Source organism: Cyclopterus lumpus, chromosome 16, assembly GCF_009769545.1.
Source record: "Cyclopterus lumpus isolate fCycLum1 chromosome 16, fCycLum1.pri, whole genome shotgun sequence".
Classification (NCBI taxonomy): domain Eukaryota; kingdom Metazoa; phylum Chordata; class Actinopteri; order Perciformes; family Cyclopteridae; genus Cyclopterus; species Cyclopterus lumpus.
This window is the reverse complement of record NC_046981.1, coordinates 13648808-13662836: the sequence shown is the minus strand read 5'-3', so window position 1 is coordinate 13662836 and position 14029 is coordinate 13648808. Positions and strand designations below refer to the sequence as shown.

General features: G+C 38.8%; 3 protein-coding genes across 3 annotated transcripts; all 3 read right to left on the bottom strand.

The window, feature by feature from the left end:
* Window positions 1-1090: 1090 nt before the first annotated feature.
* Window positions 1091-2455, bottom strand: apoc2 (apolipoprotein C-II). The gene is made up of 4 exons (XM_034553953.1): window positions 2368-2455; window positions 1995-2057; window positions 1717-1873; window positions 1091-1625 (listed from the first exon to the last, which is right to left on the bottom strand). Exons 2-4 carry the CDS (start codon window positions 2041-2043, stop codon window positions 1538-1540), a joined length of 294 nt encoding a protein of 97 aa, XP_034409844.1. The 5' UTR covers window positions 2044-2057; window positions 2368-2455; the 3' UTR covers window positions 1091-1537.
* Window positions 2456-4867: 2412 nt separating this feature from the next.
* apoa2 (apolipoprotein A-II) lies at window positions 4868-6576 on the bottom strand. The gene is made up of 4 exons (XM_034553917.1): window positions 6515-6576; window positions 6253-6297; window positions 5526-5757; window positions 4868-5308 (listed from the first exon to the last, which is right to left on the bottom strand). The coding sequence occupies exons 2-4, from the start codon at window positions 6293-6295 to the stop codon at window positions 5152-5154; spliced, it is 432 nt and encodes a 143-aa protein (XP_034409808.1). The 5' UTR covers window positions 6296-6297; window positions 6515-6576; the 3' UTR covers window positions 4868-5151.
* Window positions 6577-11646: 5070 nt separating this feature from the next.
* apoc1 (apolipoprotein C-I) lies at window positions 11647-12570 on the bottom strand. The gene is made up of 4 exons (XM_034554035.1): window positions 12454-12570; window positions 12118-12185; window positions 11835-11973; window positions 11647-11735 (listed from the first exon to the last, which is right to left on the bottom strand). Exons 2-4 carry the CDS (start codon window positions 12170-12172, stop codon window positions 11684-11686), a joined length of 246 nt encoding a protein of 81 aa, XP_034409926.1. The 5' UTR covers window positions 12173-12185; window positions 12454-12570; the 3' UTR covers window positions 11647-11683.
* Between the last annotated feature and the right edge of the window lie 1459 nt (window positions 12571-14029).

Genomic DNA, 14029 nt, shown 5'->3' with positions numbered 1-14029 from the left:
AACTCGTAACTCAATCTTAAGCAAGTAACTGGGATAGTTGATCCAATAGATAGATACTCATGTACCATGTAGTTGACATGTTTACCCTATTCACCTGTTGTGTCTCAACCTTAAACAAGGGGGCCATTGTTTTGGGGTGTTTTCGACTGAAATTAAAATACACCACTTATACAACATATGTTTCATGACATATAGGAAGAGAAGCATATAGCAGCAATTTCAAGTAGTCTTCCATCCATATTATACTACATTTGTATACACATATATTTGTACCCACGTCTACACAGAGTGCATTGCGACCTTCATCGCACAACTGGACGTCTACATTCACTTTAAAAGTATAATAATCAACCCACATGTCAGGGACACACCGTGAGTTGTGTTTGCAGAGCATTCTTCTTCCCTCGCTGTGCGATGGAGATCATTGTTTTTCCTCTGCTTTGCAGCAGCTGCAGATGGCCACGGATAAAATCATATTAGTTTCAAAGCCAAATCTGATCCCAGTCGGCAGGTTGAGAGAAAACATTTGGCACTCAAATTGATCCAGACCCTGAAACAAATACCAACATGGCTGCAAACGCATGGATCTGCATGTGGCACAATATCTTACTTATTGGTGTTGTATAGTCGCAGTAGTCGTGTTTTGTGTAGTTTGTCCTCCGTCCGTCGGCCACCGCATACACATTTTGTATCAACTATACAAGATGCCGCTTCAAAGGCAAACATATCTCTCTAGTTTGTTTTGGTTGTAGCTTAAGAAGAAGCCGCATGTTGTAGATTTATGATCTAATTAAAAATCATAACATCCTTACATCACTGCTCGTCAGAATCCTCAAAACCAAAAGACTGTTTATTCATCTCTGACGGTTTCTCTGCGCTCATATATTTCATGTTTTCTTCCTTTTATCCATTATTAATTGCAACAGAAGTCTCTGTTCTGGTGCTGCCTCTGCTGATAAAAGTGTGACGACTCATTGCAGATTCATACAGACATAAACACGTCTTACAACAGCTAGAAAGGAGAAATATGCACAATGTACTATATCAAACTCTAAATTCAATTCACATGTATCCACCATGGACAAAAGTTTGTTGTATAAATATTTTATTTCAAGATATGACACACATATTTAAATGTATCCGGATGAGGGATGACTGCAAACACCAGTGGGTGGCGATAGATCATTAAATTATTTGTATTATTTTGATGGCTGGTGGTTTCTCAACTCTGAGAGCCAGGGAGAAATGTGTTGGTACTTTAATAAGGTGAGCTTGTTTCCTCTGTGCAAGCTGTTGTTTTTACAAAGGATCACAGTCCCTGTTGGCTGGTTATCTTCCTTTCCTGCAGTTTCCCAAGTAAGCGCCACAAAGAACAAAGAGTCCACCATTTTTTAAGACGCCCTTTGTAGGTTCTAAGGCTTGGATGAGGAGATACGAACGAAGTTCAAAATGTCAAAAATGGGCCTCACCGTGTGGCGCTCGAAAGTTCTCACGCTGTCAGAAAAGGTAGATGAGGTCATTGGAGATCAGTTTTTGTTTATTTCTGGTAAAAGATGTGATACAACTGGTCTTGTGCAATGCCAGCGTAGGTGCCAATGACCGTGGTGGTATCAGTGTAAAGGTTCCTGTGGGCGACACAAAGAAAGAGACGGGTTTCAAATATGAATTCACACCTTTTAAAACTACATCAACGAACCTGCGATTACAATCTCTTACACTGCCTTCTCCTCCAGCTTCAGGCCCTTGATGTCATCCAGGTATCCGCTGGCCGTGTTGACGGCGTTGGCATAGTAGGACTTGATGGTGTCTGATATCTTGGTCAGCGTGCCCTGCTCCTCGGCAGCCTGCCTCGGCATACGGAAGCTTTCAGCGCCTGCACACAGCAGGTCAGAGGTGTCACAGGGTGCCACGTGTTATCAGTAAAACAACACATATTATTCATCGCTAATTTATCCTATTCAGAATTACATTTCATGGTCTGAGAATACACTTACTGAGAGCGAGGAGTGCAACCAGCACAGTAATGACCAGCAGTTTAGTCATGCTGTAACGCGTGTCTATGAGGACAGAGATTAGAAAGATTTAAAAGCTTACCTCACTTTATCCACTAGGGTGAGACATTGTCGTATACATTTCCCGACTCATAGGTAGCGGATAGATTTGTGCTGATAGATTTGTGTTGATATTATCTGTCTAAGTCGTTTTTACTCTTCTGTCTGAGTCATTTTTTTTTACTCTTCTAGCCTTAAAATAAATACAAATTCTGATTTTGAATTATGTTGAAGGTACATGTTATGTTGTCAAATATACATTTTCCTTCTAGCATTAAAAAGTCATGCTTTTCAAAGTAAAAGTGTCAGTACTCACTGTATTCCTCTTCAGAAACAGAGTAAGAGGCACCACTGGCCCAACCTGTTTATATAGGAGTGAGGATGTGTTGACTTGTCACTCCCAGAGCCAAAGTGCACTCTGTGGAAGATAAACCTGCACTGTTGCCCGGTTTCTGTGAGTGTGTGTGACATTGAGTCTTGATAAAACAGACATGGCTATCTACGTAAACACAAGAATTGGAACATAAAGGGGCTTTAAACATCGTGAAAAGCCACTGAGTGGATTTCATATGCACAGGGGCTGGAGGGGGGCATCATGTTGGTACAGTTCCCATTAACTCTGTGCCTTTGAGTGCACCCGGATCAATCGTTTTCCATTGATTAGGTTTGCACATTCTTACACATTGCCCTGACCACAACCTCCACGAGGAGGCACTTGTTACTTGCACAATGTTGGTGATGCGTTCATGTCACATTACAATAGTCCTAAGTCCTATTAACATGGCACTTTGTCTAGAGTGTGTTCAACACGTCATCCGGCTAATTTGGGTTGTGAAATATTTAGGTTTTTTATTAAAGGTTATGTGGGTTTATTTGTATGTTCTCTCTTCCACTTTGTCTGTGTAAAAGATCCCAGAACAACTTCTAGTGGGCCAATGAGAAATGGAGAAACAATTGTTTTCGCACAAGATTTGTAGATAAAATTTGCAGGTTTTGTCAATTTTCTTTTGTTTGTGTTTTGCTCATTTGTATTTATTTTTATATAGTAACATTACTTTATGTTTGTTAATTAATAACAAAATATGTTGATGTTATTTTTGAATGAATACAATTTTCGTCAAATTAAACGACAAATAAAAAAATGCAATATACATATATTTAGCTTCGATTGTTTTGTTTTTTTAGCCTTGGTTGTTAAATATTTTTATATAGTTTGCCATGGCAGAACATTTGTACAGAGGAGTAATGCATTCATTACGGGGTAAAAATCATTTACTCATTTACTGAGATTAAAGCTCATATTTTGAATAAATCCATAGATAAATTATTAAATATACCAAGAAATCCTCAAATGTATTAATGAAGCAACACATATATTCATATATAAATAAATGTAATTACATATATATATAAAAGAGTAAACATAATTAAATAAATCAAATGAAATTGTTTTTTATTTGCAAAAAAAGATTATGTTTGTTCATTTCAGGGGACTTTTATTTCCAATTGCCACATTTATTTCCCAGCGCTTTTTCTTTCCATCTTTCATATTAAAATTAATGTGGTGTGGTTATGGCACAGATTCAGACCAAAGCAACAGCACAAGAATTTGTAGTCAATTAAAGAACGTCCTTTTAAATTAAAAAACTATTCATTTATTTATTCATTGACCTTTATTGACTAATGTATATATGTATATTGCATTTTTTAAATGTGTTTCCTATTTGTATACTTCAGGAATTCTAATTATTCTTTTCATAGGCATATTTAATTATTTATTCAAATTACTTAAATGGTATTTCATAGGTGAGAGCTTCTCGCAGCTATGTTTGAGGTTTCTGGTTAATATAAATTAAACTGAGCAGAGTTTCTTCTCCATGACAACTTAAGTAAACAGCCTCTAATGTCACGTTGCTTGTGACCCCATGACCTGTGACCCTGAGCTGTGGGATTCAAACTGTCAGACAGCTTGTGCTTTCCATTGAATCCAGCTGATTCAGTGCTCTGAGGACTCGGCTAGAGACGACGTTAGACTGCATATTTGAGCTGTCGGTGCAGACACAGCTGTATACATCAGTTTTGTTGTGTCGCGTCTAAAACTCTGTAATTACACAGCAGGGATGTTTTTTATTATTTAATCAGAATGCTTAGAAAGTTTTAATCACCAGAATGTCTGAAATGAGGCAGAAATGAAGAATAACACATCCTGCCGCTCTCACACTGCATGCCATAATTCAAAATGACATCCGGCTCGGCCGTCTGGTAATGTCTATTAACATTAAATAAAATACATGATTCATTGAGTTGTGATTCATTGTTCACTGTAACAAAACATGGGAAGATTTCTTCAACACCTTCATTTCAAGTAAATATGACTCTTGGAGAAATAGTCCATGTGGGTTTGCACTTTGATGATTAAAGCACATTAATAAATGTAAGAATAAACAGGTTTCTGGCATCAACCATTTAACTTACTCGGCCCAAACTGCTATTGAGACGAGCTCTGGTTAGAAGAAAAGAAAAATATACCTTTGAAAAATATGATACAACTTGATCTTTCTATGTTTACTAGTGTAACACATTCATTACAATTACAATTACAATTGTATCAGAATTGCAGCTGATCAACAAAAATATGATTTTATTTTATTTTATTAAAATCGATGGCAAAGATTGCGTTATGAGCTATGATGAACACTGAGTGGAGCCTGGAGCTACATGTGTTCACTCATAGTGTTGATAGAGTAACTTGAAGCTTTATGATATCAACTGTGGAAGTAAACCTCCAATCTCTCGATGAAGAAGCACACATCAAATAGTTTCCATTCATTTTATTGAACACACTCACACGTATACAAACACAATCACACAGAGACGTTGGTTTGTGTATCAAACACATAATACTGTACATGCACAATTTTGCATAGGTGGTGTTCGACTTGCTTTTAACTCTGCATGATTTGGCAAAACATTATTTGAAAAGAGGCAAAGGATTGTATTTGCATTGTGCGTCACTTTTCTCAGCCTAAACTGTTGTAGTTTCTATGATCTATGATCTATTACAGGCTACTGACAGGTGCCTTGCTCCAGTTGGTCTTCTTTATTCAGCGGGCAGGAATTTGTCCAGGTAGACCTTGATGTTGTCGATGGTCTCGCTCAGGGCGGTGCCGACGTGGGGGCGCACGTAGTGTCCGTACATACCCAGCACTGATGTGCGAGCCTTGTCCATCAAGGGAGCCGCTTCCTGTCCCAGGCCACTGCACACATCAGGGAAGACAGATTATTTTAAGAAATCTCCATAATAAAAAGATGAATCCACTGCCCAGAAGAAATACACGTGTAACGTGTATTCTCCATAGAAATTGTTTGTTTTTTTTACAGCACATTTGTAGTTGATGTGGACACTTTTGTCGGTTGCAGGGTCAATAATACAGGACATTCACAACCAGGATATAGTTCTCAGTGAACACTCACGCTGCGACCTTGACGAGGGCTTGGAACTCAGGCCTGGTCTGGAGACCCTCGACGTAGTCTTTTGTGGCCTGTCCACGGTCACTGCCTCCGGCTTTCTCCACCATCGGGGCAGCGGCGACCTGCAGCTTGCTGAAAGCATTCAGAAGCCTCTTGTAGAACACAGATTTCATGGAATCATACTTTGCAACAAGTTCCGCCGATGGTGTGGGAACCTGACACAGGCTCATGGAGACTGGAATGAAACCACAAAGATAGGATTGTTATGACAGTGTTGTAGAAAAGGAAATGATAAACAGATGGGAATCAGTCGAAAGAGCATCAAGAGCTGTTCATTTGAAAAAAGCTATCAATGTGAATTATTGCTTTGGGAAAATAATCAAAGAACCCAAGAAAAGCTACTTTGCATATCTTCATAATACTCTTGGTAATTGTGTTTGTATCTGATTTATTTGATGTGTTAAAAATCAGTCCTTATCGTGCATGCCAACCACATAAATCAGGGTAGGAGCCAGCAATGCAACAGTTGTCATTAACTTATTTCAACTAATGCAACTAATACATAGAAAATATGTTTAAATATTTTCTATAAAAAGGGTAAATGAAAAGCATTTACATTTTAAGTAAGTTGCTTCAAATGGTTCTGTTTTCTATTTTCCAAGTATAAAGTTAGTTGAAAGTCAAATCCATAAACTGCAATTGTTCATATTGTATGAGTATGTTTCCTTACCCTGCAGAGCGAGGATCAGTGCCAAGGCGTATTTTGCATTCATGTCTGCAACAAAAGAAGAAAACGTCAATGTAAATTCTCTGTTTGGTGATCCAATATTCTTTTCCACAAAACGTATAACGTAAGAAGATCAAATCGCACTGAAAGCATAAAATAAAAACACCTCAATGTTTTACAAACAACCTTTTTTTGTGTGAAACGTATTTAAAAGTAGTTTCAGAAAAGAAGCTGCAAATGCCGCTGCAGTAAGAAGAGTGATTACCTGCGGTTGTGTTGGATGTACGGATCCAAGAAGTGACAGTCTGCTCTGAAAGTGAGTCGTCTGTAACTGGGAGCTCACATCTGGCCAGGATGATATAGGGGGGGACTGCAAACAAACGTCATCTGATTAGCATACACACACCTACACACTGCACGTGCGTGCACATACACACTCGCATACATGACTGTTCACCTAAACAAAGTCCAGTGAACATGATATTCACTTTAAATATTGCATGTTGAAATAGGACTTATGCAATGTTCCTCAAATGAAAGTGTATCTGTATTCATATGGCGATGCACTTGGAGCCCTACTGATAATACCGCGTTTACGTGTGCGTTTGCAACATGTCACGGTGCATGCATGTCAAAATCGTTACTTCTGACATGGCAAATAAACGTTGAAAGACGCTCACGTGTCGTAACCTTGCTGCAGTATAATTTTATTTGAGTAGATTTACTCATGCTAATCAATATTTCTTTGACAGTGAATCAGAATAATTTCATAATGTCTGCTCAGAGATTGATCAGTCAAATGGTCAGCAGGTCAACCAACCAGGACATGTCTAGACACACTGAACTGTACCCAGAGCAATGCATGCTGGGATTTCTGCTTTCACCTCTCGCCCTCATAACAGCAGGGTTATAAAATACAATTTTGTACACTTATTTAAACATTTTCCTTTTTCTTCTGTTATTTTTCCTTATTATATTTTCCATCTGTCCTACACTTGCAGATGTTGGGAAAGAGAAACACTTCTACACTTCTGCAGCCTCTAAAAATCGTAAGAATTATTTGTTCAATAGCCAAAATGAATGCAAGTCATTCAGTATCACATTCAGTAAAGTGCATGTTTATACTAAGTGACTGTAGATCGTTCTTGTCATATTATACATCAAATCATATCACGTATCTTGGTGAATTGTATTCATTGCTGCCATTTAACATTGCCCCTCTCTCTTTGCCTCGCTTACAAGCTGAACCCATACAGCAACAGGAGTTTATTATAGATTATTTCTGTATTTGACATAATTTGCAAAGCCCAATGAAACCTTAAGATATGATCAGTTCAGCATCGAATGGTAATAATTGCAGATATGCCATGTGGTAATAATATTTATTTATTTGTCAGCTTTAATCAGTTGTATTTGTTGCCTACAGTGGCATGTAATTGTCAATGGTTATCTGTAACTTCTTCCACGCAGAGCCCTTGAGGTTCGAGGCCCATTGAACGTATCTGTCAGTCACAGGTTGGATGTGGTCTTCATAGTAAGCGCCAATATAGCTCAGCACTGGTCCCCCCAAATCCTGGACTTTAGATTTGACGTCCCTATGAGATGCGCAAGTTCACAAATGAGTAATATTTATCATGGAAACACAAACACATCGATGTGCACACAAACAAAATATCTGAACAATTCTGATAACTGGCAATCATTTACAGATAGATCCAACGTGCTTGCATTAATAATGATGATTCCGATAATGATACCTGATTCTCTCCACCAGCCTCCTCAGTTGTCCTGGAGAGTCAGGTTGCATTGGGGCCTGAGTTTGGGCAAAAAGTGGGCCACATGCTGCGGAGGAGGATGTTTGTTAGCAAAGGCGCGACAAGCTCAGAAATAAAGGAACTGAGGAAGTAGAATAATTACTTTTAAAGCCATACCTTGCATCATTAAGACAAGACTGAATACAAGCTCTTTCGTATGCATCTGCCAAGAGAAACACAACTATCACCAGTTTATTTGTCATACATTTTTATCATGGTAAACTAGCACATTATGTCAATAATAAAATCATCACAATTTCAAATGAAACCCCTGATTTCAAAATAGAATTTGTTCATTAACATCACCACAGACGTTGGAGTGAAGGGTATGTTTTACCTTTCCCTCCGGCTCTGGTCAACAGAAGCTGAATGAAACGAGTGTTATCAAGCCATTCTATTTGTATTAGGTGAACATTGGTCAGATCGGATGACCATTCGTCATCTTGTTTTTTTCATCATTTTATTGACAGAAATCTGAGAGACAGCAGGAATCTGACTAAAGTGTAAAAACGACACAAAGAAGGGTTCTTCTTTCTCTCTTACTGTCTCTCTTACGTTCTAACAAATACAAAGAAAACACTTTACACAATACATGCACAGGCAAATGGACTAACACGTTTAGAGAGATTAGATTTAGGTTTTTATAAGATTTCAAAGACACAGAACACCGAATTGCACGAGCCACATGAAAACTACTGGTCCTTGTTTTTTATCCATCACACCAAGTTTGGGGATTCGTTTTTATTTTCTTTGTTAAATGTTATCTGTATCACAATGTTAATGGTCGATCTGCAGATCTTGAACCCTTGATATCTTTTCAAAATCAACTTTAGCTGAGTTCACTAACTGTCCGAGTGCCCTTTGGATCGGGGAGCTCAAACCATTTGGCGGGGGCTGATATGTATACAGGCCAGTCAAAGTCTCTCTTCTGGCAGTACTATGGTTTTTTAGAAGGGGGGGGGGGGGTGTCAAACATTTTCAGCCAAGCGAACATTTCTGTGGGCAGAGTCCACCACAAAATCCATAAAATGGCCTTCTGCTCCGGGCCTGCTAAATGTTCTGAATGGCAATAATTCAACATTTCTGTTGAGGTTTTGAGTTCAACGACACACAAACTTGATCTCACAGCTGTCTAAACAGATGGGATCGAGATATTTCCTTGTTTTTAAATTGTGTGTTTGGTTTTACACATCTGTATTGTCCTGTGTTAAAGATGTGTGTGTGTGTGTGTGTGTGTGTGTGTGTGTGTGTGTGTGTATGTGTGTGCGCGTGTGTGTGTGTGCGTGTGTTGGAGTGTGTCGCTGACATGACTTCAGCCTGCCAGTTTGCATCAGAAAAGTTATATTTATTATAAATATGTACTAAATAGGAATTCAAAATCTAAATACACAATATAGACATTGTTTTGCTTAGAATCAAAAGAAAATGGTCATAATCTAGTGTATTAAGGATGTTTGAATACACTGTATACATTTTGAAAATGAAGGTGCCCCTTCTTTGCTATCATTTAACAACTTTTAGACGGGGAGGTTGAACACAAGACAATACTAAACATATTTCCTGTTAGGGTCAAGTTGCTTTTAGTTTATCAGGAAGAAGATTTTCCACCAAATCTAACAGTTGAAGCGCAACGTTCTTTTAACATGTACACACACACACACACACACACACACACACACAAACACACACACACACACAATGCACTCTAATCAGTTTGCTAGCTGAACATAATGTACTAACTAATTAATTGAAGTGAAAGTGATTTGAATATTATTTCAGCCCACAAAACTGATGCAATACAAGCCTAATCTGTGACCTTTGCACAACAGCTGCTGAACTCTGTCACTATCTTCTCTTCACAGGAACAGATTTCAATGAACTGGGACAACTGGTGGATTATTAACCCAGCATAAACACTGACTTTAGCCCGGGAATTGTGAAAGGCTAGAAAAGCAGCCATGTTGGCACTTGCCCTTTGGTGCCAGCTATTAAAAACTATTATCCAACAGATCCTGCTGGCTGCTCTTTGGTGATCAGCTTCAGTGCTGTTATATCCATTGTCATATAATTTTGTCAAAGTACTTTAAATCCATTAAATTCTGATCAGTCAGTGGTTGGTTGCTTCATGAACTCATCAAAGTAAACTTAATTTTATTATGTTTTCGGGAATGTTTGTGTTTTTTTAAATCGTTTGAATCTTTTTTTATTTAATGTGCCAACATTGATGAAGTTTGAGTGCGTTGCCTTCCAGCTCAAATCCCCCTTACCACAGAATTAAAATAAAACGCCTGTCTCTACTGACGCTGCGCCGAAACAACTGTCCAGCTCAAGCTCGGTTTTATCCTCAGTCATGATACTTGAACTCCTCCCTCCCTTGGGGCAGTGCCTCACTCCCAACCTGTGCGTGCTGAAGCTCACCTTCTGAAGGAGCCAACAGAACCACATCATCTGCAAAGAGACACTCTTCTCCCCACAGCTGCTCCTTGAAAGTATGCCTATCAAAATGATAAACGGGTGTGGTGACATGGGAGAACCCATTGGAAACATGTTTGACGTTGTGCCGAGTATACGGACAGAGGGCTCACTTTGATCATACAAAGATGGGATGGCTCGTAGCAAAGACCCAGGTACCCCGTAGTCTTGCAGTTCTCTCAACAGCAGTCGTAAGCCTTCTCCAAGTCCACAAAACACATGTCAAACTGAATGGGCAAACTCCCATGACTCCTCCAACAGACCTGCGAGAGTAAAGAGTCTCTAAACTCTGCCTCCTTTAAGAAAGTCATGTCAGTCGGGTTCAGAAGTTCCTCGGATTGCTCATTACGTTGCTGCATAATATCCTCAGTTAGGGTCTGCAACCGATTTGAGAGAACGCCGTTTTCCATTTAAAAGTCTGTTTTGACCCATGAGCCGGCCAAGCCCAAAAGGCTATGTGCTAGTTTTTCAAAAAGACCGTAACATCTTACATATTTGCTTTCATTTTTCTCAAGAAAGAAAAGAAATCTCCTTTAAAAGAGGGACTAGATCATGAATATTTTTAGTATGACGAAAGGCTGATGCCTCTTGGTTTAATGCAAGGCTGATTTTCCTCTGATTGCATGAGTGGACTTGTTTAAATGAATATTCAACCTCTGGCAGTTTTCATGTTGACATGTTGGTGTTGCTTGTTCTGTATATATTGTTAATGATTATTGTATGTAAACAATGCAAATAATGGAACCTAAGCCTTCATTTAAATGTATTTGTATGCCTGTAATATTTTAGATGAATTAATAAATCAGTTAATCGGCTGCAGTGTTTTAACCACTGTGTTTTAATTAATTGCAGTCATTTATGTAGCATATGGGAACCAGAACTCTTAACATGTATTTAATTATTTCAGTACATTCAGACATTTTTGTTTTCTTTCCATTGAGAAATAATGATGCAAACACAGAATGTATATTTAAAAAAAAAAAAAAGTTTTAATATGTTTATAGCACTTTTTCCAGATTATTTTCTAAATGATATAAAACATCTCTTTACAGAGAGGCAACTATGTCATCTGTTGGTCCGAGGTGTGTGTGTGTGTGTGGGGGGGGGGGGGGGGGGGGGGGGGTTGTAGGCTGAAGACAGGGACACGTCTACTGGTTAAATTGCGCCTTGATGTTTTCAATCTGCTTCTGAACCCATGTCCTGAGGAGGAGAAGACCACAGAAACACCGTGTTACACAGAATCAAATGGTGCATGTGGATATATGCGTGAGCATAATTATTCCCCCGGTGCGCGCTTACCGTGACTCCGTTGCGAACTCGCTGTTGTGGAGTTCTTGAAAGGCCGTCTTGGCCTTCTCCGCCACATTCTTGCTCACCTCAGCCATCTGCTTGCCAAAATTAGAGAACTTCTCCTCGATGGTCTCCGCATCCTGAGCCTCTGTAAGGGGTAGGGGACGGGGGGGGGGGGGGGGGGGACACGGACACAGTTACACGACATGAAACAGGAAAGACAGCAGCAGCGAGGATTTCTTTAAAAAATTAAAAAAAATTATAATAATAAAGTCATGAACATGAGACCCACCTGTGTATGCGACAAAAGCCAGCATCAGCAAGGCAACGGCAAGGTACACTCTCATGTTGGCGGTGACTCTGAGGAGAAAGGAGAACACACCGCGGTTCATTTGTGTCGCTCATCAACACGTTTACATCAAAAGAGAGACGCACTTTAAAGGGCTGGAAGTACGTCAGCACCACCGCGACTGGACAGCTCCCTTTACGTCCAGTCCGTTCTTTACAACTTAAAGCTCAATATCCATCTGTCTTTGTGGTGGAATTTAATTGTATTATTGTTGACATGCAAGTGTCGCCGTAAGAAACAAGTCCTCTCAGGTTAAAGCAAAACTGTCGTCAAACATACCTGTTGTCCGTTTCAGAGGAGGAAGGAATGAGTGTGTTTGAGCATCCGAGTTTGTTCCTCTATATAAACCCGCTCGGTTTTCGGACGGTGACGTACACATCACCGGACTTCAGTCAACATGTCCACGTGGAGACCTTGAGGCATCACTGCCCTCTTGATTTGGCCAGCGCCCATGTATTTGCATTAACATATACTGATTATGATCAAGACGCCACTGAGCAAATACTAATTGCATAATGTAAAGTCAGCCCACTGATGGGGTGAACGTAGATAAAGGTCATCCACCCACCACTGCGTGCAGTATCTAATCGTCGTTTACAAAGAAGAGGGTCTCACTAAAGAGGTCAGATGTCCCAATTTATTATCATAAATGTGTCCCCCGTTACACATTTAGTGTAAAATAAAACCATGATGTGGTCTGAGTATATCCCGCAGCAACAAAAGGCGTCAATAAGGTGAGACGTGATGCAGGGGGAGCAGAGTTCAGCACTGATAAACTAATAGACCTGGAAGCTCCTTTGGACTTGAAGTGATAGCCAAGCACTCTGTGTCAAACAGCCTGACAGTTATTGGTGATGAATAACCGAGATTCTATGGATCAAGTAACTGGACTGAATAAACCTGACTGTCAAAATGAAGATTCATTTTTGTGAGAATAATACACATCTTGTAGATTTCCGATGACATTTTTATTTTTCACTTCCCTTGATAATGCTATTACGTGTGTGTGCGTGTGTGTGGGTGTGGGTGTGTGTGTGTGTGTGTGTGTGTGTGTGTGTGTAGTTGCACACATCATCATACATTTTTGGCGGTGTGAGAAATATTCAGATGCTTTACTATACTTTAAAAGTACTGCATAATAAAAATAAGTAATTATCAAGCAGAAGTTTCAGTGTTTTATTATTATAATATTCAATTATTATTATTGATGATTCAATATAAGGGTAATATTGTATTTGGTTAAGGTAGAGCTAATTGTAGCTCCTTTAAAAAAGTATAATGGGTAATCTAATCTATAACAATGCATTAAGGCGAGACTGACAGGCAAAAACATTGTTTTTTCATACACTGGTAAATTTTTAGATGTAATGCTAGAAAGAGGTAGAAAGAAAATAAATGTTGGTCTTTTGTGTTTGTAGATTTCTCCTAAATTCAACAAACATTAGCATTAGACAATTTAGTTTCATTCCTATCTATATTCAGAAAGTTAGTGGTTGTTCATATATCATTCCTAGCCTGATTTATACAAAACGATACCACTAAAAACATTTGTTTATGGTTGTACCCAGACTTACCTCTGTAAAAAAAACAAATCTCACTTTAATATGTCAACAACCTTTTTTAACCTGGCTTTATCCAATGTTCAGATTGTTGTTCTGGATATGTATGCAAATTGGCAGACATTCAATAAGATAATGTTCTATTTTACATACTACTTTTAAAAAACCCTATTATACATTTTCAGAAAAGATTGTAATGCAAAACATATTTGTCTTAATGTAAGTAATCAACTGGGGATACCTAATAGTTAAATATTTTAACCTCTACATGGGGTGTTTCCCTTTAAACTGATCAT